This window comes from Erithacus rubecula, assembly GCF_903797595.1.
Source record: "Erithacus rubecula genome assembly, chromosome: 2".
NCBI classification, from domain to species: Eukaryota; Metazoa; Chordata; class Aves; order Passeriformes; family Muscicapidae; genus Erithacus; species Erithacus rubecula.
Window position 1 is genome coordinate 54,619,022 of NC_136685.1, and position 24,988 is coordinate 54,644,009.

A 24,988-nucleotide genomic window follows, 5' to 3' on the forward strand; every position below is an offset into this window, starting at 1 on the left:
GGGGAGAGATTTAGATACTGTGTGCATCCTTGAGGGGAAAGAGGAAAGAAGGAAAGGCACAAAAGGTTAAATCAACAGTTTACAAGGGATCCTCTCAAATATAATGCCTTGACAGGTCACATCCTTATCACAAGACAACAGTGAGGACTGCCAGTGTGACAGATAAAAGACACCTCTGTTTTGCCATTTTCTTGTGGAAAGCTTACAGAATGACTGTTTTTGTACCAAACACAATTGCTGACAATATTCTCAAATCCAGTTTTCCAGGATCATATCCATTTAGACAGAGATTAATAAGATTTTTTCAAATGTGCATTGCCATCTTTGAATGAAATGGCAATGAGTGTTCTTTGCTTTCTTCAGAGCATTCACACCAATGTAGGTGCATTTTAAACAGATTTGAGACAATGAGATTGAGAGAAGAACCAGAGCCAAGCCTTAAAGTGGCAACAACTATAGACTATAAGGAAGGAGTATAGATTGTGAAGAAGTATATATAGGTTTTTAACATGAGGAGAGCTTGCAGAAGAGTTTACTTACCTGATGCATGCAAATTTTCCCAGACTATCCTGGACATGTGTTAAACCTTTGGCTACCACAATTAGCTTCTTTGATTTTGAAAACTAAAAAAGCTAATCTGGTTAAAATCTCAAATACATGAGTTTTACAAACCTGGCTGAAGCTTGCAGCCTTTCAAATCTTCTTGCAGAAGAAACAGCTGCACTCACCCACTTATGTGACCTTTTTCTTAGATTTTTACCACCAGATATGCAGCATAACACCCAATGACTACATCAATGGAAATGGGGGATACAGAAAAATTGAGAAGGTGCCAAAGATGCTGAGAGGCCAAGGCTGAGCAGAAAACAAATTTTGCATTGGAGTAAGGAAAAGACCCACTCACTGTCTGATAATATCTGATGGGAAGGAAGCACAGGGATTGGTGAGCAGATGTAGCTGGGGAGTCAGGGGGTATAGAGCAGGAGAGACAGAAACCAGGATCTGGAGCTAGAATTGAAAATTAGGTTAGGATTATTAAAAACATGGAGCTAAACCAGACTTGAATAGCTCTCAAAAGCCTGCTTGCTAGTAACACCTACTGGGAGTTTTCCTCCTTTGTTTTACACTTCTTTCCCAATGAGTAACTGTTCCTAAAGCCTGATAAGCCTGATCCCACACATGATTGCATTATGTCCAAACCATTCTCCCTGTCTGCCTTCAAATGTTTCCCTGATCTGAATCCAGATCCAATCAGTTCCTCTTCAAGGCCCTTCTGCTTTGTTTCCCTGGACTAACATCAGTGGTATCCCGAAACCCCTACAGATATCCCATGCTTTGCTGTGGTTCACAAGTTGCATTAAAACAGATTTAGGCACAGGAAATAACCAAATAGCATGGTATTATCCTACCCTACAGGATAAAAATTAGTATAGGACCACAAGCAGGATCAGCTTTAAATTTTTCAGATAATCAATAAAATATAAGCTAATCTGTTTTTCATGCTAAAATGCCTCTCTCACATATTTACTACTGCACTCTTAACTTTATCCCAAGCCCTCAGTACAGTATAACTTCTACTTAAAAAAGGCAGGATGATGTTGGACAGCCTCATTAATTTTTAGGAGCAACCCATGATTCTGTAAACTTTGGGCCTTCAATTGCAGAAGATTGAATTGCATGATCCAGCAGTGTCCATTTCTCCCCATCCAATATTCATCCTGCTCCTGCCTCCAGTGAACCACCAGCATGTTTGGTTCAATAAATTGTTTGGAAGAAGCACCAGAGAGTTAACATGCAAGAGAAGCCATTAAATGGTGCTGCAGTGCAACTTTTCCAAGGTAAAGGCTGCTTGGGAAATGCAGAGTGATCTGATGTTGAAATCAGGATAACACAGATGAACAAAGTCTGACACCCTCACTGGGTCAGTTTGTGCATGCAGTGTGAGGTTAGATGTCTGCTAAGGAAGAACACTATGATTCTTAAACCTAATGTTTAAGGTTTAGAGTATACTCTTAAATCTAAAGTTTAAATTAAATTAAAATTAAGTCCTAGTCCCAAATAGAAGAAAAAATAGAAGACTTTAGGTCAATGAGACAGCAGAAAAGGAACTATTTAATAAAGAAGTAAAATTAAACTATTTTACAGTGTTAATAGTATCTGAATCTTATAATCATGCTTACTATGAGATTAAATAGAAGTTGCTTCTCTTAAATCAGTACAGGTATGCATGGCTGAATTTACTATTGGGACTCCAGTGTCAAGAGAAGTTCAGATCCTGCCTAGACACATGATTTTCCATGCTTTCCACCAACATTATTCCCGTCTTTTCCCTAGCAGAGAAAGACCTAACCATTTGAGAACAAAACATATCCTGCAAAACAAGAAAGTGCCTTTGCCTTTAACAGCATCCAGTAGAAATGATTGAATCTGATTTGGTAATCCATCCAATTCAAGGTTGTTTGAACGGCCACACCATGGCAAGGGGGGAGCAGCATGGGAGAATGATTAACTTAATCCTCCTGCCTTGTTTGTTTGATGCTGCCTCACTCCAGTGCGAGTCAATAAAACTTCGAGCACCGACACACACAACTTCCAGCACCCGCCAAGCTGGCCCAAAATGGGGATTAGCAAAGCTGCCCTTCTCCTTCTGCTCTTCCTCAGCTCAGGTAAGAGTGCTCTGCCTTCTGCTTGCCTAGGTGAGACTGGGGCCAGACCCTTGTGAGCTCCATGTGAGGAAGGTAGGTCCCCAAATCCCTGTGTCACAACTTCCCTGGACAATGCTGGATTTGGGACTCACTGGCCAGCAAGAGCTGCTGCTGAACAGAGTGAGAGTCGTCATTTCTCCAGGGCTGTGTTCATTAGAGAATCCGAAAAAGGAGCAGCCTTGGTGCCTGCATGGGCAACTAATGGCTCCCAGCAAACTTTTTCCATGGCCAGAGGCAGGGACAGCCTTGGGAAGCAGCCTGTCAAACCTTGTACAAAGGCATGGCTCCCTCTGGTTTCTGGCTTTTATCTTAGGTTTGGGTTGGGATTTTTTCTATGTTATTGCCAGCTACCCTGGTCCTTATTCTGATTGTTTTAAAGTCTGTTAATGCTTGTGCAAAATGGAATCACAAAGGAAAGGAGAGCTTGCTCTACACACTGCAGTTTCACTCTTTTTCATAACCACATTCTAAACAGTGAATTTTTCATTCCATGTGATAGGGAGACCAAATCTGATCACTGTTACTTTCTGCAATATTTTTGGTATGAAAAGATAACTTTGTGGAAGGTGATACAAATATTTGGGAACACACAAGAACTGAATTGGTCTCTTTAGATATATTTATATGGGTTTCATGCATACGAATATTCCCTGTCCTGAAAACCTTAAACTCCAATGAACTGTGAGATTCAGACCATGCAGTTTCTTGCAGGCACCTATACAACCACTCAGTATGTTGTGATTGCAGTAAAAAATACATGTGTAATACAATGTGCTAATGCATGTATAAAGGTGCAGTGAAATAAACAAGCATTTTACATGTGCTGTTTTAAAACACAAGAAGAGATAACAGTTAGGAAAATATTTGGGTAGATTTTAGCTGGAAATATTAGACACATGCCCCAGCATTAAAAAAATTCTGTTATTTAATGCTAAAATTTTAATCTTTGTTTATAGTTTCTAAGCTTTGCTTTTGCAAAAGAACAGCCTTAGTAAAATTAAATACCTTCTTAATTAAGTAGGAATTTTATATTAGGGAGAAAAATATACAATTTGGGCTTTTATCTGATATACTGTATTTTTGTTTGCAGATCCTTTCTCAAACAGTGGTAAATATTTGCATTTCTGAATAAGATAATAATACATATTCCTGAGACTGTAAAACACCACAGATATAGGGAAAATGGTAACATGAAAATTTACTGGTTTTTTTATTCAGATTGCATATTTTCCTTTTTGTTTTCTTAAAGTATGATGTCTTGCCATGTAAATATAACACAAAAGGGGGAAAATATTTTTATGACCCAAATCAATTATGACCCTGTCAATATTTCTAAAATCAAATGTTGTAATAATAATAACAATATTATTGCAAAATGTCAAAACAGAACAGAATTACATTTGCATGGAAGCTGTACCATAATAGGAATTTTTTACTTGTTTTTCTTTTCCTTGTGGAGAGTATTGCAGCATCCCTATGATATTGTCTTAACCTAGTTTAATGTTTTGTCTCAAAACTCATTTCTTCTCAGTGTTTTTGTTTTGAAATAACTAGTGGAAAATTCATTGGACTCTTTTTCACTTATTCTTTTGTTTTCCAGCTGCTATCCTTTCCTTCCATGCATACTATTAAAGTAACTGCCAACCCTTAGGGACAAACTCTGACAAACTCTTCCCTTGTCTAAAGTAACTTCTATGCTTTTGCAATTGTATGAGAAAAAGCATAATTTGGTCTTCATCCCTGTTTTACCAGCTTCAACATGTAGATGCAAAATGATCTGTAAGGAAATACCCAATTGCAGGCTCAGCTGTCTCTCAGGTGAAGGAATTTAATAGCAGGACACATATGAGCCTGCTCCACACTAAAGGGTCTTACTCAGGACAGGGAGGAGCTGCTGCCTCTCTCAGCTGGAAAGACATCACTGAACAGCCCAGTGGAGCCCCTGCTCACAGGCTGTGGGTCTGAGGGGGACAAAGAGGCTTTTTGTCCCTCCTGCTGGCACTGGAACATTGCTGAGACAGACAGGGCTTGGAGAAAGTGAGGAAGTCCCTCTCTGCAGCATGGCTGTTATTGCTGAGATTCCAGTCATGGTCTGGTTCATCCCCTGTCTGCCTTTTATTCAGCAATTGCATAAAGCCAGGCACAAAAACAGAGCAGAACTGAGATATCCTGCAGTGACCAGGGGCCAGGGTGTCTGTTTGGGGTTGAAACCCTGCAGGACAAGTAACTCCAGTGCCAAATGTTCATCAGAAGAGTCATATGCTCCACTGATAAAGAAACTAAAAATCACAGGACTCGTCCAACTCCATGACCCTGCAGCTGGAAGTCATGAAAGTCACTGTGCTATGCACTAATTCTGAGATTGCAGAGCTGTAACAGGAAAATGCCAAAGTCCTTTACAAGGAGGACTGTTCTTGAGCACTCTTTGAGTTTACCATTATTCATAGCTGTACCTTTTAGTATCCTATATATCTGACAGACAGCTGTAGCCCAGAGGTTGTTAGGTGAATTTATTTACCAGTTTAGTGTCTTGTGTTGATTCATTGTGATGGAGGTCAACAACTTCTACCTTGGTTATTAAGTAAATTCAGTACAGGGTTATTACAAAAATGACAAACTGAAACAACAGGGTGGTTTGATTCTTTTAAGAGGAGGAGCCTTTCAAAGGAGGTGACTGATAAATCTGAATTCATGTTGTTTCTCATCTTTCTTGAGTCCTGTTTCTCCAAATGTCCAAAGTATGCATGGCCAATATTTTCTTTCTGGAACTCCTCACTTTTTTTTGCTCCTCAGGTCATCTTCTGTGCTCCCATTACTTTACATCACAGGTTTGTGTTATCACTATTCAAGCCATTTCTCTATCCTGCCTCACACTGAGTTTTCAGTGGTGCCACCTTTTACCATACCAGGAAGGCATTTTAGATTTACCCATATTTTGTCACCATTAACCCAATTATTCCAGCAATTAAATGATGATATCACATGATTAGGTGACAAAGAATTTAACATGAGAGTTTGAAATAAATCAAATAATCATTCCCCTTTTCACTCCTTTCTATCTTTTTCCTTTTAGTGCAAGGAAGCATCCTAGACCGCTATGTGAAAACAGAGGGAGCTTGGTTGCTCAACCCAATGAAGCAAGTTTATAGAACAAATAGTGAGGAAGAATGTGCAGAGAAATGTGAAAATGAAGAGAAGTTTGCTTGCAGGTAATTTCCACTTGTTCCCACTATTTTATTTTATTTTATTTTATTTTATTTTATTTTATTTTATTTTATTTTATTTTATTTTATTTTATTTTATTTTATGTGTCTTTTTTTATCAGCAGTCTGAACTTTCAAAGGTTTCCTTGTGACTATGTGGGGGTTTGAGGTTTGTTGGAAAAACAAAAAAGGCATAGAAACAGAATGCCTGGGACATACAGATTAAGACAAGAAATATAGAGAAATTAAGGAAGTTATGTTGAATTTTCATTGAAAAACATCACAATATCTTGATGCACAGCTTGACATGCTGCAAACCAACTTGACATGGTTTTATCAAGACTCTTGCTCTCCTGCTACAGGGATTCATGATTAATTTCTTGGAAATTTAGGACAGCAATAATGGCACCGCTTATTTTCATTGCATTGATTATCTCGCATATAAACCCATTATTTGGAATTTTACTAGAATCTGAACTTGGGTAGTTTCTATTTGCTTTGAGAAAGAGATGACCACCTAAACCTTCATGATTCTAAACCCTTCTTTCAGCCAAGTCCTCCTGCTGCATTTGCATTAACCAGGCTCAAGGGGTGAGCATGAAAGGTGATGATGAGCCTGTATCATTGGTCTTTGCTTTGCTGCAGGAGATCCAATGCCTGAAGCTCAGAGCAATAGGCTCCAGCAAAGCCTTGCAGCCCATTGAGCTCCAGCAGAATAGCAGGAAACTGGGGCAGTGAGATGTCCATTACTGCTGTGGGAAGCAGTCCACACAGATGGGGCAGAGGAGATTTCTCTTCCAATTTACCACTTCTGCAGCACACCTGATTGTCTGCAGTGCTGTTTCTAGCACTTGGTTTTGCTTAATGAGTTTAATCAAGGCAGAGTTACACTGGTTCTGACTTCTTATACGTGTTTTGTAACTTTGTGTTTTAACAAAAGAGAAAAGGAGACATTTTCAGAAGCTGTAACCCTCAAGGATGACAGAGGTTGCTGACTGTATGAAATAACACCTATTCCCTTTGATCCAGCTTCACTCTGGAAACCACAAAGAGGGCAGAGCTGCAGTAGCATGTACTTCAGGAAAGTAGGGAGGAAGGCAAAGAGGGCAAGTCTGTATATTCAGATCATGTATTTACAGCTTGTAGGGAATTAATATTCCTTTCAGACATGGTATCACTCCTTAGCTTCTGCCCTGGGACTAAGCCTGCCATCATTGGCACTGGAAACAACATCAAGTTAATGCCTCCTTAATTAATTATGTGAGATCTATTACAATCCAGCAAGAACAGGTGCTATCTGGCAGGAAGGATTTGAGGGAAGAAAGATAAATGTTATTTAGAGCTTAAGACCAGGCCAACATTGCAGCATCCTCACATTAATGCTTCAGACCAATCTTCAATTAAAGCTTCAGATCAATATTATCCCACCTTAGAGATGGATTGGGCTGTGTCCTTAGTTACTTCAGTACTTAAAAATTTAACATTACTGACAGCTTAATTGGCTTGTTTGGGGGTAGCAGCTTTCCTGATATGGATCTACCCACTGAATGCCATGCTGATACTGCTCTTTTTTCAGTTCAGAAAAGCCAGCTGTAGGAATTACTGTGCCTGTCAGAAGGTTTCCTTAGATGCTATTCTAAAGGCTAAACCCTCTGCTCCAGTTTTGCAGTTTACAGCCTAGGCACTTGCTGAAAAGACAAAAGGCTATGGCTTATAAAGTTTTTACTCTCAGAAGAGGTACAACAAGATAATTTAAGGTCCTGGTCCTGTGTTTTACCTGCTCCTTTGTAACTGCTGCATGCTGGGGAATGTCTCACTCCTTGAATGGCCACTAAAATATTAGTGGTCATTCTGTCAGTGAGACATTCCCCAGTATAAAGTTAATAATAAAGTCAAGGTGCCTTGTGTTTCTATCCCCTTCAACACGGTCTCTTCAACCTCTGGCAAATTATAAACCTTTTATCCCTTGTTATGATTTGTTCTGGTAGCTCCCTTTCAACATAAGCTTGATATGAACACTTAGAAGTGAAAATCACCACCGAAAATGTGAGCTGCAATACTCAGTGATTTGAAAGTATTTCTCAGTCTTAAATATCACTGAACTGTAGTGTTTGATAAAATGACACTTAATACCCAAAAATATTTTCAGGAAAATAAGCATATATGCAGTATTGTTTCTTACATTGCTCTCTCCTCTTAATTTCAACAGGGCCTTCTTATTTACCAGTAAAGACCAACAGTGTTTAACATTGACTGAGAACACCAAAACAGCAATGATATTCAGAAGAGCAAATGCAGTTCTTTATGAAAAAAGAGGTATGTCTATATATTTTTTATATTATTGGATTGCGGTTCAGATAAAAATTATCTATTTTTATAGTATTTGTGTATTGTTGTAAGATGTTAATACTCTTCAGTTAATTAATTTGGTAACATTTTTATCCTATTGTTATTTTTGTGGCGTAATTAATTGGCATGGTGAATTTTTGTGTTCCCCTTTTGTACATATTTTATTTATGAATATTTTTGTCATAGATTATGGTTATTTGACAGAAATGGTCTCTAATTCTTTCTGAAAATAGGAAGTGTGTCTCTGAGAAATGGCAGCTATCCAATTTTTTATCCTGTTTCAAAAATTATTACCTTATGCTAGGTGCAAGGAAACAATTAGGCTTTAAGACTGTTTTTAAATTACGTTCTTGAGCATGGGACTCTTGCTATACACAGGGAAGAGGGAATGTGGTGTATTTGTAATGTAACATAAATTTCATTGTGCTGTTCCCTGACTTAGTAATACGTAAGGGAGAAAAATCTCCTTAATAACTTTACAGTGAATACCTGTGAGCTCCAGAGAACTGTATCTTTATTTCTTTGTTGACCTGTCCTTATCCCTCCCTGTGGAGACTGTTCTGTGTGTCTAGCAGCTGCAAGGAGATTTTAGATAGTAGTTCAACAGCTTTAGCTGGGTTGCAGCCTAACATCCAGATGAGATTTCATCCAGGCACTGTGGATATAAGGAAGTAATTTTTCACAGAAAGGTTGGTAAGTACTGGGCCACACTGCCCAGAGAGGCTGTGGAGCCTTCACCCTTGTAGATACTGACAGCTCTGAGCAGTCTCACCCACCTTAGAACCTGGATGTGCTATTTCTGGGGCTATGGACCAAAGACAACTGAAAGTCCTTTTCAGCCTAATCATTTCTCAAGCTTTTGGCCAGCTGCATTTTTTCTGCGGGTAATTAAATGTTTAGAACATTAGCTCTTTCATTATACACAGAAACAGGTGGGACTTTCCATAAAACACAATTAAGTAGCACTAAGAAATCTTCTACAATTCCTATTTAGAAGGAAAACTGAGTGTATGAATTAACAAGTAACAAAGCTGAAAGACTAAATCAGTAATTTGTATGTAAATAATCATATTGGTTTTGCTTACTGTGATCAGGAGCTAGAGTGCAATTTTGGTTTATTTTGGAGACATCCTTTGGGTTTACTGAGGTTATAACACAATACTCACTGTATTTGTTAATGTTTTGAGGCTGCTAAAGGTGTGAAAAACTGTTGTTTGACAAAACTAAAATTTCCAAAAATTGTATCTCTACCTGCAGAAACCAAAAGACGGCCCTTGGTATCATCAAAAACACAACCTGCTGTGTATGTCTCAGATGGTGTCTGTGTTGCTCATCTTCTTATTTGCTGAATTTTTTTCAATTACTTAATGAGACCTGGTTGCTATTTATCATTTCATTCAACATAAAGGATGACAATTACTATAAAACTGACAGTTTCAGAAGTTCTTTTTTCTATAGTATGTGCTATAAAAGAGAAAGTTAATCTTCTCTAACTTAGAGTAAAAGTAACAAGAATTAAAGCTGCATTTGGGAATTGTTATCTACATATCTGTTTGGAAACAGTTAACCCAAAGGACATGGGTTGAGTTTGGGGATCAAAGTTAGCCATTTGTCATCAGAAAGGAAGAGCCCTAAAGGTTATATAAACGGTCAAAAGTTTACACAAACAAGAGGAGTCAGCACTTGACTGATTCAATGTTCAGTAATTGAGAGGTTTAATGTTATTTTATTGCAAAATTGTTTGAGGGATCCAAACAGCTTCCAGCTAAAGTTTCTAGAGTAAACTTGCATTGAAGTAAAAGCATGTCTGAAGGTGCATCTATAAATTCAAGTCTAAACTATTAGCCCCCAGAAAATCTGACCCATATTTTGGATTCAAATATTACTTCTTTTCACTTTGGGCAAGACAGATCTGTGTAAAATGGCATTATTTCTCCAGATTTCTGTTATTATTCTCCTTGTATGTCAGCTTTGCCACAACTTCGATGCTGAGAAAAACTGTTGCAAAACTGGGTCTCTACAAGTATTTGGTTTGGACACTACTTAAAGTCACTGAGACAAACCAGGTGCCAACCCAAAAGGCTTCCCTAGAGGAATGGTAAATGAGTTTCCTGCTTAGTTTTCTGAGCCAGAGGACACGTTACCTGACAGTGACACTCCCTAAACTGAGCTGCCTTGTCTTCACCTGAATTTGGGTGACTGTCTTTAAAGATTTTATTTTAATTACTCTGCGTAAATATAATAATCTTACAGGAGATAAGAAAAAGAGAATGTGTTTCTATTTTATTATAGTATCTATTTAAATTTTTAAAGCATATTGTATTATTTAAATTTACGATGGCATGTTCCCAAAATAACTGGATTGTGTTACACTTATTTCTCTGGAATTCTAATGTAGAACTTTTTTTGCTTTCACATACAGTTTTCAGTCCCAATTAAGTCAACTTAGACATCAACTAACTAGTAGGTTTTTACAATGTAAAATGTCTAGTTTCTAGGAAACTTAAGAAAGTCAAAATATGATTGAACATTTTTAAGTGTGTAAGCATGAAAAGAGATTTTATATATGTTAGAATCCAGTGGATATGTCATGATACTGATTAAGCACATATCATTTCAGTTTATCTTCTAGAATGCAAGGAGGGAAAAGGAGTGGATTACAGAGGAACAGAATCCAAAACTCGAAACGGTGTGCGGTGCCAGAGGTGGGATGAGAATTCCCCACATAAACCAAAGTAAGGTCTTTTCATATCTGTTTATATGTTTTTTTCTGAAATTTTGTCAAGCCATACATATATGCAAATTTGTCTTGTAAGCCATTTTTCGGTGTTAGAAATCTCCTTATAAAATATTTTTCTATACCTGTCTAGAATAAGATCATTCTCTAATCTGAGTTGTTACTCAGAGACCTCTAAGTGATGCTACATGATGAATAGAGACACTGTCAGCCTTGGTTGACATTTAAATTTTATGCTATTAACATGAGCAAAACACGACAGGGGAACATCTGATTCTGCTGAAATCAGAATTTTTCAGTAATCTCACCAGAGCAAGAAATTCTTCTCTTGGCCAAAGGTATAACAAGGCACATGAGGTGGAGGTGCATCATTTTATCAGTGAATCCACGATTAACGAGGTGGTATTTCTTGTCTTTAATAAAAAATACTGAACTGGGTTTATTTAGTAACCTTCTATTCAGAAGCTGCAGCATTCAGGTTGCAGAGGTCTCTCACATTTCAGAAATATGATCTCATTGCATCTCCCGGGGAACATATCCCAGAGGAAACAGTTCACTACATGCCACATGGTACCCTGACTGAACAATAACTGCTGGAAACAAATAGCTAAAGAAAATGCAAGTATTAAGGCATAAGTGGCCATAGAGGCACTGTATTTCCTGAAGTCTATCGTTGTAGCACTTCTGATGCTTCAGCAATGGCACACAGTAACAATTAGGGGCCCCTCTAAAGACAACATCTCAAAATTGTCCTCAGATAAAGATTTTATTTTTAGAATAAAAATAATGTCTCAGCTGAATAGGTGAGACACTTTCTTTATTCTGTAATCCCATTTAATTCTGTTCCAGTTACACACCTGAAAAATATCCCAAAGCAGGACTGGAGGAAAACTACTGCAGAAATCCTGATGGGGATGAAAAGGGACCCTGGTGTTACACAACAGATCCTGATACAAGATTTGACTACTGTAACATCCCTGAGTGTGAAGGTCAGGATACACATACTGTCTTCTTTCCATTTTTTTGCAAGATATGTTCAAGAAGTTATTCAGATACTTTTATTTTTAATTTAGCATTTGCTTCAAACCTGAATTTAGTTCAGCACAAAACTTTTCAAAGCATTTTCAACATCAACAAGGAAGATATCAAAAGACCCTGAAAACAGCTATACAAAGTCCTTTTTTTCCCCTAGATAAAAAGCAAGTGTATGGGTGTATTTGTATATCATAAAATTAGAATTGACAAATGACAGCTGCTAGTGCAAAACTCAATAAATGTGACAGTAGCAAAGCACAGATTCAAAATTATATCTAAAGGGATTCAATTTAGCTCTTTTAAGGCCTGTAGTCCATAATGCTGGTTAGTGGTTTTTTTTAGTGGAATAGTACAAATATAATCAACTAGTTAAAGTCATCTTACCAAGGAAAATAAGCTTTTACTTTGCCAAAAAATGACTGTGCTTCAGCCTTGTGCTCTGATCAGGCTCTGGTGCTTCATGTGAGACGAGGTGGAATGTTTCTGGACCAGTTCATGAAGGGCTTTCTGTCTCTCTTGTCTTTATTCTGCCTTGTTCCTACAGTAGAGTGCATGCACTGCAGTGGAGAAAACTACCATGGAGTAGTTGCAACAACAACATCTGGGCTTGAGTGCCAGCGCTGGGACTCCCAGCAACCTCACTCGCATGGATACCTCCCGGAAAAGTGAGTCAGGTTCTGTGATGGTCTCTATCATCAGTGGTGGGCTGAAGAACCTGCACCAGACAGGATGATTGTTACAGCTACTAGGTAGCATATCTTAAAACCTAAAAATCTTATTTTTCTGGTTCAGTTTTCCAGAGAAGGATCTGAAGAATAATTATTGTCGTAATCCTGATGGAGAACCTCGTCCCTGGTGTTTCACTACCAGTCCAACTAAACGCTGGGAATATTGTGACATTCCTCGTTGCAGTGAGTCTGACTTCTAGACTTCTTCCAGTCAGAGTAGTGTGAGGATCTAGAACCTCTAGAACAGAGGAGGTCCCAAAGATAATGAAAAGTATGAAAGACAGCTGAATTTTTTCTCAAAGAAAAAAATTAATCACTTTAGAATGAACCTCTGATAGCTTTATTGAGTCCAGACATTCTGTCATAGGCATTTCTGATGGTTTTCTCTGGAGCACATCTCCCTTCCTTGATGTGCTTTTCTATGACCAGGCATTTCTGGTGTTTCTTCTCATGTTCCTCTTTTGATGCCAAGAAGTTTCACTCTTCCTGAAAATACTTTGGCTTTTGTTTTGCTCTTCCAAATCAATTCTCCACCTTTTCAGTTCTCTTTTCTCCTAAAGACATGTCTTTGCCATTATACTTTTCCTTGGGACTTCTCTCTTGACCTCATCCTTGCTGTCTCTCACCAGCCAGAGTATGTCTGTTTCACACATGCACCTTTTCTGTGTCACTGATGGGCCTGACACTTTCACCCCAGTTTTCTTCACACCATTGTCACTTGCTCACTTTCTAGCTCTGTTCTGATGAAGCTGCTAGCATTTTCATATCCTGACTTTTGTATCCTGTATGTAAAGGTATAGATGCAAATGCCCTTCTGGCAGCCTGACTTGTGAAGAACTCAAAATGGTAGAAAGAAAAGTTGAGAAAGATATCTTTAGATTTTTTTTTCTCTGCCTTTGGACTTTTCAGATATTTTGGTAATTAGAACTTACCTGCAATGAAATCTGAAAAGCCCACATAATTATAAAGTTCGGAGTGGCTTGTTGGTTTAGTTTTTTACTACAACTAGAAGGCACTGATTAATTTCAGTTCCTTTTTCTGTAACAGCAACACCCCCACCACCTCCTGCACCAGGCCGTCAGTGTCTCTCAGGGAGAGGAGAAGACTATCGAGGCACAATATCTGTTACTGAATCAGGAAATACCTGCCAGCACTGGAGCTCTCAGTCTCCACACAGGCACGCTCGCACTCCTGAAAACTATCCCTGCCAGTAAGTGAAACTCCTCTGTTCTTCAGTGCCCATGAGAAATACCAAGTCTAAAAATTACTGCAGTTCTCTTCATCGATATTGCAAAGTTCTTCAGTTGCACCAGCATTCATCACCTGCTGGATCTCATATTTCCCATTTTTTCATACATTTATTTTTATGGACTTCTTAGTCCTTGAATACTGGTGTTTCCTCTTCTGACTTTCAAGCTTGACTGACTTTTTTCCTCCTCATTTCTTCCTTTTGCTGTATGGCTGCTCAATGAAACCATGTGGAGTACGAATGGTACAGTTATTATATTTGATTGGGGCTAGATTATTTCACCCTAGATTCTTTCTGCTGTGCTACTCTTGACCTCAAAGTACTACACACTCTTAATTCATCCAGCAGTCGAGCAGGTATCTGGTGTAGCACATGCAAAACAGCAGTGAATTGCAATTATTCCTGTAAGAGATGGCATCAGTAAATGAGAGCAAGAGTTACCTACCAGTAAATACAACTGTAAATAGCAATATTTTCATAACCTTTAATAGATTTCTGTGAGAGACTTTTTATTAGTCAAGTTTTCTGTTTTAGCGGCCTAGATGAAAACTACTGCAGAAATCCTGATGGTGAGAAGCAGCCATGGTGTTACACCACCAACACATCTGCCCGGTGGGAATATTGCAACATCCCCTCCTGTGACAGCACCAAGCCAGAGGCCCCTGGTAAGAACAGGAGACAAGTGGAAGTGAAGGGTCATCATGGTATATTTTGAAAAATCTTGTGTGACTCTGCTCAGCTGCATTGTTGCTGTCACTATTTGATCAATATGTTAACTATTTGGCTTGTTATCTGAAATAAATCCCCACGTGTGACAGTAAAATTATGTACAAATGCTTTTAATCTAGTATATCATGAAATTTTTGCAAACACCTTTTGAAATCTTCCTTTTGATCTACAGTCTGAGAAAGATTCCATTACAGAGAGCATGCTGTGGTGGTCAATGAAACACTCTGGCTTGTTGTTTTCTGTTGTCTTTCTGTGCTCAAGTATAAGTGTCAAAGTATTAAGATGCAAGAGATTGGTTTCTGTAATTCCCTACAGATGATACAGTTGATGGGCCTGGACAGGCTGAAGTTACTGAGGAGTGCTATCAGGGCAATGGGGTGACTTACCGTGGGACAGCTTCTTTCACTCTCTCGGGAAAGAAATGTCAAGCCTGGAGCTCAATGTCACCGCACCGGCACAACAAAACGGAAGAGAACTTCCCAAACGCGTGCGTGCACTTCCCAGGTTCCATTGGACAGTGGTCATTCGTGAACTCGCTTTGATTTGCATCATCATTGCACAACAATGATTATAAAGATGGAAAGGGAGTGTACTAGATAAAAATAATCCCTTCCTTTTCTACTTTATTTATCATGGAAACCTTTTTTATTTGCCTCATCTTGGAAGAAACCACAATTGTTGCTATTATACTTTAGACTAATTAACTGTGTGTTTTTACATTGCTTCTAAGGCAATTAATAGTTATCATAAATTTTCCCTTATGCTGAAATGAACTGTTTCTATGCATTAATTTATTCATGAGTTTAAGTCTGTGCTTCCTAGTCTGCAAGTCATTAAAACTTTGAGGAAGGGATAGATTGTTTTCTTATTCCTAATATTTACTTATTTTTTCCAAAATGCAAAAATCTATTTATTTTTAAAAACTATTACCCTATGTGAAAAAATAAAATTAGTTATATCTTTGCTATACATGTATGCATTTACTTATCTGGATTTTTGAATTATATTCTACTCGAAGTGTTAATCAGTGAATAAGTATTTGGCATATTTAAATATCCCATATATGTGTCCTATTTCTTTCTGCTGCAAAAACGATTTCAGCTGGCCATGACAGAATGTAGATAATAAATGATATATGCTAACTCCACAGCAGATATGCTTTCTAAAATGTTGTTTTGAGCTCTCCCCAGGGCAGTGGCACAGATAGGAATATAATATGTTTGCATTTGTAGGGGCCTGACCCAAAATTACTGCAGAAACCCAGATGCTGACAGCCGTCCATGGTGCTACACCACTGACCCTGGTGTGAGGTGGGAGTACTGTGACCTGAAGAAGTGTGATGACCAGACTGTACCTAAACCTCCTCAGACAACCCTGGACCCTGGTGAGATACTTTCAGCTTCCCCAGAAATGCCAGGAATAACCAGGAAGCTGGTTTTTATGGAAACATGTTCAAGAATTTAATGAGGATGAAATACAGGGAACTCTAATTAAATACAGAATTCAATAGTATTGTATCCACTCTCTTCATTTTCTGAGCATTTTAGTATAATTTTTAGTAGGGATTGGATAGCAGGGAATGCATTGGATTTTAGACTAATACCCCATCTTTTACCCACTGCACCTGGAAATATTGGAAACACGAGGAAGCAGATGGCTGCTGTTTCCGCACTACTGTGAGAGGGCAACTAGCAATGTCAGAAAATGGAATAGTGATGGCATTTTGCTGGCACCTGCTCCAAAAAAGTCTTTTCCTATGCCATGCTTTCACATTTCTAAGTTTACATTTACCATCACAGAGCACCTGGATTTTTTTTTATTCAGTTCAGATGCAACTCTATTGTGCAGTAGTTAGTTAGAGTACTGCAGCTTTCTTTTTTAATTTTTTTTTTTTTTTGCTATGACGCATTTCACTGGATAGAAGTTAATAGTTTTAACTAAATGCATGTTACTGCTTTTTACATACTGTAAAATGTGGCATCAGACAGATCTGAGTGTCTGTAAGGAAAATACTTTATGAATACGTAGTCTTTGTCCTGATTTCTGGAGTCATGAAAGATTGACTGAATGTAAGCTTCTTTGATTTATGACTTTTGTGATCATGAAGAAAACTTTTTTTTTTTGTTAGCAATCCTTGACACTAGGTAGCCCTTATTTCCTCATCTACATAATATGTGAGACATGTAAATTGTAATACATGTAATATTTCCTCAAATTCATCTCTGCTTCACCACCATCAAATGGTGCAACAGCTCACAGCTAACAACCATTTCCTTTCCTTCATTTTTCACAGACTGCATTGTTGGAAATGGAATAGACTACCGTGGCACAGTGGCAAAAACTGCAAGAGGCAGGACTTGTCAAGAGTGGAGTTCTCAGAAACCTCATAGCCACGACTATTTCACTCCCAAAACTCATCCAAGAGCAGGCCTGGAAAAAAATGTAAACAACTGTTCACTTAACGCTCATTGTCATTGAGCTTTGCCTGTCTTTTCCAGGGTTCCTCAGCGAGCATTTGGTGACAAGTCTTTGTTAATTTCTTTTCCTCGGTTAAATCCAAAACCCTGATCATGCTAATTCTTGCTGACATGACCAATGTGGTCATCATGGGGCACAGAGATGCCCAGAAGCTCTGCTGAATGCTTCTGCAGCACAGCCAAGGGGCTTCAGATGGGCACTTGCTTCTCCTCACTGCTGAGGACTAGACTGATCAGAGCTGGTCTGTGGGCAGTGCCTCTGTCTCCTCTGACAGACAGAACACCTGGGGTCATAATTTTCAGTAGTACCAGGGACAGGTGGGATGGTGATCAATCTGATGTTCAAGCTTATTGAGATATATAGCTGATGGATTGTAGTCCCCATCCCCTAGAAATTTCCCTCCTGGAAGGCAATCTCCCTTTTCAGCCTTAGTCTTAACAAATGTACTAATCACCAGTTCTTTAGACTTGTAACATCCCATTTACAATATTTGCCTAATTTGTGACAAGCTTTGTATGTGATATAAAGAGCATGTTTGATGTTGACAGCTTAAACTAATTTTTTACCAGGTAAATGACTTAGGACTTGACTTAGTCAATTCTTTGATGGCATCACCTACCCTGTAGTGAATTCCAGCTCAGTCTGGGGAAACTCCCTCAAAAAATGAGCCTGTCATAAATTCTTATTCTTGCATTTGTCAAGGGCTCTTGGTAGCAAATATTTTTTCCCTTTTTCTAAGACATGGGATATGTTTCAGGATAGGGAAGGGAGCTAGAAAAGATACCTGGTAGCATGCAGTTGTGTGAGGTGTCTGTGCTGAGCAGAGATCAGTCAGTATGCCCAGGAAAAACCTAGAGAGTGATTCAGCTAACCAGCACCTGCCTGAGGGTGAACACTGCAGCCCTGCATCACCACAGCCATCAAGGCGAGCAAGAGCAGCTCACACAACACTCACTTGACCCTGAGTCACACAGCCAGAGTGGATGTGAAAAGACCTCAGGACTGATCCTACTGCTCCTATTGACTGCAAGGAAAGCAGTAGATATTTTCAGTGCTTTAGATACCTTCATTCAAAGTCAAGATCTCATAATTTTTGAGACCTCAGAGATCCAAGGTTGCCCTAGTGAAGATTACTGTCTGAAGACAGTTGAAGAAGTCTGATATTTATTATCCTTTTCCAAACTCACAGAGCAAATGGAAAATGAAATAATTTTTGACAAAAGGAGTTGGAAATCACTTATAAGAATGGAAATTAAAAAATATTTCCCAAATTTTATTTTATTTTGAAACTTTAATTGGCTGGCCTTTTTAATTCCCTGGTTAATAGCTGATGCCGTTACTCTTTGTTACAGTATTGCAGGAATCCTGATGGAGATGTGAATGGACCTTGGTGCTACACAACAGACCCGAGAAAAGCCTGGGAGTACTGTGACATTCCCAAGTGCCGTAATTATTCCTTTAAAGACTAGTGATCCCCCCTCCTTTCCCTCAAAGACTAATGTCTCCCTTTCCTGTACCTTTTTACAACATCTTGAAAATATTCGGTGATCAGTTTGAAAGGCTGATCTAAGTGCAATAGATTTAGATTAGAAATTAAGGCCCTTGGGAAGTGATGTTCAAGATCTCTGTCTGAAGACTTAAGACTGGTCTTCCTTGAAAGCCCCAAACATACCATGAGATATGGAGGCCACTGAAGCTCATAGGGTTTTGCCATGTGTTCCAAAATGGGCAGTTCCAGCAGAAATTTTCCCTGCCCCAGCCTAATCTCATGGCATAATTCTGTGTGTGGCCTTGCTGAACAAGGCATGCTCTTATACCAGAAAAATGTTTTCACTGCCTGCTCATGTGGCTCTGATTCTGTTCTGGATGACAACCAGATTGTCCCTCCTTGGTTATTGTACCATATCTGGTGTCTGCAAAATGCATCTGACCCTAAATACTTAACCAAATGCACTTTGTTAGTAGTATGAGATGGAACAACAAAGTGTGCAATGATAAAGTTTTATAACATTTTGGTTTCCAGTCCTTTCATGTCTATTCACAACAAAAACTATGCTAGGAAGAAAGGTAGCTCTCAAAAGAACTGTGACTGTCTTGCTGCTTTATTGTCTCAGTGGTGAGCAGAATCTCAGATCAAAACCCAAAAATGAAGCAAACAAGAAAAAGAAAGTTGTTGCTTTATACACACTGGAGCTCTGAAAGTAGTGCTGCAGTGTACATGTTGGGCTGTGACTCTTAAGGGAAAAAAAAAATCACATTTTCAAATTATTTTTGTACCCTATTCTGATGATCCATTTCTTCTTTAAATTAATAGGTTTTCTGTTGAGATGGTAATCTAAAGAAGAGAGGAAACGTGGCTTTTGCCTTTAATTTCATTAGTCAGCTCTTTTAGCTGACAAAATTTTAAATTCTCTGTTGATAAGAGTCAGTTCACCAAAGCCAAATAAGATCTATAGTTTTAATAACTCAGAGGCATCTGAAGTACCAAATGATCCTAAGATAAGAGCTGACAAAATTTTGTACCTCAGAGACAGCATTAGAATTTTGTGTGCTGTACCAAGATTAGTTTAAAATATCTGCCAGTGCAATTTCTGCACAGCTGACATCCATAAGAGTCCATTTAAGAATGTTAGGAGAATTTATTTCTTATTTCTCTTAATTTCCTTCTCCTTTCCCTTCTGTTTTTATTTTGGATTGTTTTTTGACTGTAGAACTATTATTGTGTAATTTGCTGTCCACTGAGAACTGTATGTGAAAACAAATGTACTAGGCATTTTAAGGTGTTCCAGATAGAGGTAACCTAAAAATATATATATATGTGATGTATGGTATAGAATTCCTTGAAGAGATTCAGAGGCTGACAAATGTAACAGGTTCACCTTTTAGTTTACTGAGTTCACAGTGAATGTAAGCAAATCACTGAAGTTCCTTACAGTGATGTTTTTTCCCTTGTTCCGAAGCTCCTCCTCAGTATGAGTGTGGAAAAGCCAAGTTCAGACCAAAGCTGTGTGCTCAGAGGATTGTTGCAGGGTGTATTTCACATCCACACTCCTGGCCCTGGCAGATCAGTCTCCGTACCAGGTATGGTTATTCCCCATTACATTAGACTCTACCTGTAAAAAGACCTGACCTCTCATGCAGTGTTACAGTAAGTGGTTTAAGCATTCTAAGCTTGATTTCAATTTAAAAATAGCTCAAGGCTAAACATTGTATGTGCTATTCTTCAAGAAGGTCATTCAGACAACCAAGAACGCTCTGGTTTGTGACAAATAGCAAGATGATCAATTGTTAATTGTAAATTCCAATTTCAGTCAAAGGCAGAGTAACTTTAAATCTGTTGCTACATTCTACAGTAGAAGCAGTTTCCAGTGAATAAAAGCATGGCATTCTACAGTAGAAGCAGTTTCCAGTGAATAAAAGTATGGCTAGTACACCTCTTGATCAGTCTTTCCATGCAAGTATTTGATCCTACTGGCAAAATTATTAATAAAACTGGGAATCAAGACCAATTGCAGGGCTTTATGACTGTGATAAGAGCTAGAAAAAGTAAAAATTTCTAAAATGGTGAATGTCATTGAACACAGGGTTTTCCAGTAATAGAAACTCTGAGTAAGAATGAAGATCTAGGTGTTTTAATACAAGGCTTCCTAAAAATGTCTGCAGAACCATACCATCATTTTAAGAAACATTATTCAAGAAAAGCAAAACATTTCTTAATGAAAGTGTGGAATAATGTCTTTAGTTTGTAAAGACACACATGTAACTTCCCCATTTTAAACCGTTGCCCTTTTTTGGTCTATTACAGTTTTGGCCTGCATTTCTGTGGGGGCACTCTGATAGATCCTCAATGGGTTCTTACTGCTGCCCACTGCTTAAAAGAGTAAGTACATGTTATAGTCTGCACCAGAAACTTCTTACACGAGGTAGAAAATAACAGGAGAAACAAGAGACCCAATAACCAGCCCAAGCTGGTTGCAAACAGCTTGCAAGCAGTTGTGAATTGAGCCAAGGCTATTTGCCATTCATTAAAGCTGAATTTTGACTCTAAAACAGAGTGACAGTGATAAATTTTGCCAGTTTGATTTCATGTGCTGTTATAAGGGATTAAGTTTACTCCAAAGCTGGCTTTGATAGAACAAGGTGCTCAATAACATTGTAAGTTGTCTCTGTTCTGGTTTTGTGTTCATCAGCTCACTATGTGCAATCATTTCCAACAGGTTCTCACGACCATCTGCCTACAAAGTGTACCTTGGATTACACAGAGAAATAGCAAGAGAGCCATCAGTGCAAATACGTGATGTAGAGAAATTTTTCAAGGAGCCACGTGGAGCAGACATTGCTCTGCTCAAATTGAAAATGTACCTTTTCACCTGAAGCACTCCTTAGTTCTGATGGGACAAGATGACTGAAAAGTGGTTGCTGGTGTTGTAGAAATGAGTGTTTCTGCACACTCTGTGTTCAATTAGTGATTTGAGACCCCCTCTTTCTTCCCTTTCTGTAGAAGCTGCAGGGTTTCAGAATGGGAAAGCTACCTTCCGGAGGGGAGGAGGGCTAGGGACAGTGAGCCAGGTTGGGAATGCACTGGCTGTCAGCTGCTGGAAGGTGAGGCAGTGGCAGCAGAATAGGAGGAGGTAATGCCTACAGGAGCTTTCAGTCTGTGTTTCTATATGCTTGCACCTTGCTAAGGTGATGATTGAAACAACATTAGCATGCTGCCACTCTATGCTGTTTCCATGCTGTGGTGGGGAGATTTCCTCTTCCAGCAGGGCTGGCCGGTGGGCAGGCAAAGAATTTGATGTAATGCCCAATATGGCCCCTCTTGCATCAGTTTTCATTCATCAGAAATGCTCTCTGTGGAACTGTGCAATCAAAAGGAATTTGCAAATGTGTGGTGCTTTCATTGCTGGGACTGCAGTGCATGTCCAAAACAAAGGCAGGGTCATCTTAAAAATGTGGTCTTCTAAATGAGCTTTAGCTGCACCCAAAGGCAAGTCAGATGGACTTAGGTACTGCTGTATGCTAAGTGTCCTGACAGAAAGTTATTTAAAATCAGACTGGAGGCAGAAAGAATAAGCTAACACCTAGGTGTTAAATGCCACTAAATCATACCCTTTGTGAGAACTTTGTAATTAGGTTCTGTTGGCTGTGTATTAGCCTAAGTCAAAGCATTCTCCTGGATTAATGTTGGTTCTTTTTATGTTATCCTCCGTTTCAGACTTTTCTCTTTTGTGTATCACTTTCTGTGGGTTTAGAGTCTAAAAAGCAATTTTGCATGTCAGAAAAAAGTGCCTTAACTGAAACTAAGGATTTAAATTATAAAAGGCTAAATAGATATAAAATATTTTTAGAAACCTGAAGGTAGTATTAAGTATGATTGTGCTAATGATTGCTCTTCTTTGTTATTTCAGCCCAGCAGTCATCAATAATCATGTAATCCCAGTTTGTTTGCCAAAAGAAAACTCTGTGTTGGGAGGAAGAGAGGAGTGCTATGTGACAGGCTGGGGGGATACAAAAGGTGAGACAACATTAACACATTTGAAAGCTCCATGTTTGCAGACTGGTATATACTGGTATCCAAAGTGTGCCCTCTCTTGTGCCACTCACAAGCTATTCATGAAAAACCTATTTAATCAAAATTCATCAGGTCCTGCCAAACTTTCTACTGCCTGTCTCTGACACTGATTATCCTGAATTGTTCAATGCCATGTAAACTGAAAGCTTCTAAGCAGATGGTACAAGAGGAGAAGCTGAGCTAAGGAGCCACTTCTCTCTCAGTGCACGTGCTTTTTCCCAAAATGGGCTTTTGCCCAATTGGATGGAAAGTTTTTCTAGATTTAGGTTATTTCTTAATCACATTGATGTGAGTTTGCTCATTCTCTTGAATTATTCTTCCTCCCAATCAGGCTGGTTCACATGTCACACAAATATTTCTAAAATTTTCTAAACCTCCTACTCTGTCTTGGTTGAGAAGTGCATTGGAACCTTTGCTGTCTTCTTACCCATAATGCCATTTTCAACTGTTTGCTTCCTACCTAATTTCTTCCACAGAAAATTCAGATATAGAGAAATAAAATGGCTTGGGAATTACTCCCACAAGTATCTGTGGGCACTGGATCCACATGGATGTCCTGTGAGAACAGGAAGGTCAATGGTGACTGGTAGAGGGTGATAAGTGCCATAATACTGATAATGCTTGCTGATTTTGGTGTATCTGCATATTGTGCCTGGGAAGTGTATGAACAGTGCACACTATGCTGATTTCACTGCTTATCCATACCCTGATATTTCTGTTTTATGACTATAATAATTACCTTTGTCATTCATCCATTGTTGGTCTCATCTTTATTTGCAAAGGTACTCCTGGTGAAGGGCTCTTAAAGGAAACTGGCTTTCCTGTAATTGAGAATAAAATATGCAATCGCCCTGAACTTTTGAACGGCCGAGTTAGGAACCACGAGCTCTGTGCTGGGAATATTCATGGTGGCACAGACACCTGCCAGGTAAGTCTGTGAGCATCAGAGTCAGTTGTAAGCACATTCACATCAAATAGGGCACTGCTTTTTGGGGCTTTAGAGGCCCAGAATTATCCTTGGGTTGTTACAACACCACAGGGTATTTAAGCTGAAAAATGCCTATGTATCCCTTGTCTGCTGCTGGGAAGGGGGGCAATTTTTCAGATAAGCCTGACCTCCAGAGCACATGGTAACCATAGCTGCACCAGTCAGATGTATGGGAGCCAGCTTAGAATGCCATAAGGTCTGATTTTCTTTCCCCAGGCCCCCTTGCTGGCCTCAACCATTTAACCTCCAATGCCTAAGCTAACTCAATTAACAGCATCTCAGTTAGCAATCAAGGAAGGATGCAGTAGAGATTGCCATGCAGACAAAACAAGGGCCAAAGGAACTATGAATTTCCAAGTATCAGTGCCACTGGATCATCTAAGTAACAACAGGAACCCATGAACACCTCAGGAAAGAGACTGAGGGAGGAAGCACAGTTTAAGTTAAGAAGGACAATCAAATCCTTTCTCAATAAATCCTCTTACTTCAAAAATAAATGTAATGCCTGGGAGACATGAAAAGTGCTTAAGAAAAGTGTTCAACAACATGCATGGAGAACTCTTGCTTTGCTAGAATTTCAGTTTCATTATAAGTACTGTGTCCTTCACATGTAGGAGGTATTTCTATTTCTGTGCCTCCTGTAGGAAGGAATCATCCTGTTCTTTCTCTGTTTAGGGGGACAGTGGAGGACCTCTAGTCTGTCTGGACCAAGATAAATTTGTCCAACATGGAGTCACCTCTTGGGGCCTTGGCTGTGCCCAACCCATGAAACCTGGTGTTTATGCTCGAGTCTCCAACTATATTCCTTGGATTAATAGTGTGATGAAAAGCTACTGATCCTGGATATGGACTGCCCTCTCCTGGAAAGCAGCATGCACGTCAGAAATACGAGATTCCAAGTGCAATATTAAAGCCACAATCATTCACAAGAAAGCAAAATAAATATGATCACCCATTTTAAATTTCTATAAAGTAATAGTCATTGCCAAGAAGCCCAGCTGTTACCCTATTTCTATATGTTCTATGGTTTGTTTGCTATGTCTCAAAACAGACTTACCTCTGAAATACATCTTGAAAATCCCAACCTTAACTGTAACTGGACCCCTTCATTTTAAGTTTTTATTAGCTCTACAATGACATTTTCTTTTAAGGTCATAATTTTCAAGATGTTGTGCTTCTAACATATGAAGAAATGAGAATACTTTTTATTTTCTA

The 24,988-nt window shown here is 38.8% G+C and overlaps 1 protein-coding gene across 1 annotated transcript; it reads left to right on the forward strand.

Annotated features, from left to right (window-relative positions):
* The first annotated feature begins 2,516 nt into the window (after positions 1-2,516).
* LOC306798682 (plasminogen-like) lies at positions 2,517-24,988 on the forward strand. Its single transcript, XM_079298891.1, has 19 exons — positions 2,517-2,666; positions 5,779-5,914; positions 8,118-8,224; positions 10,878-10,992; positions 11,844-11,983; positions 12,574-12,694; positions 12,822-12,940; positions 13,805-13,967; positions 14,541-14,671; positions 15,051-15,222; positions 15,968-16,119; positions 17,029-17,177; positions 18,566-18,659; positions 20,174-20,294; positions 21,019-21,093; positions 21,431-21,571; positions 22,622-22,728; positions 23,568-23,713; positions 24,449-24,988. Exons 1-19 carry the CDS (start codon positions 2,618-2,620, stop codon positions 24,608-24,610), a joined length of 2,400 nt encoding a protein of 799 aa, XP_079155017.1. The 5' UTR covers positions 2,517-2,617; the 3' UTR covers positions 24,611-24,988.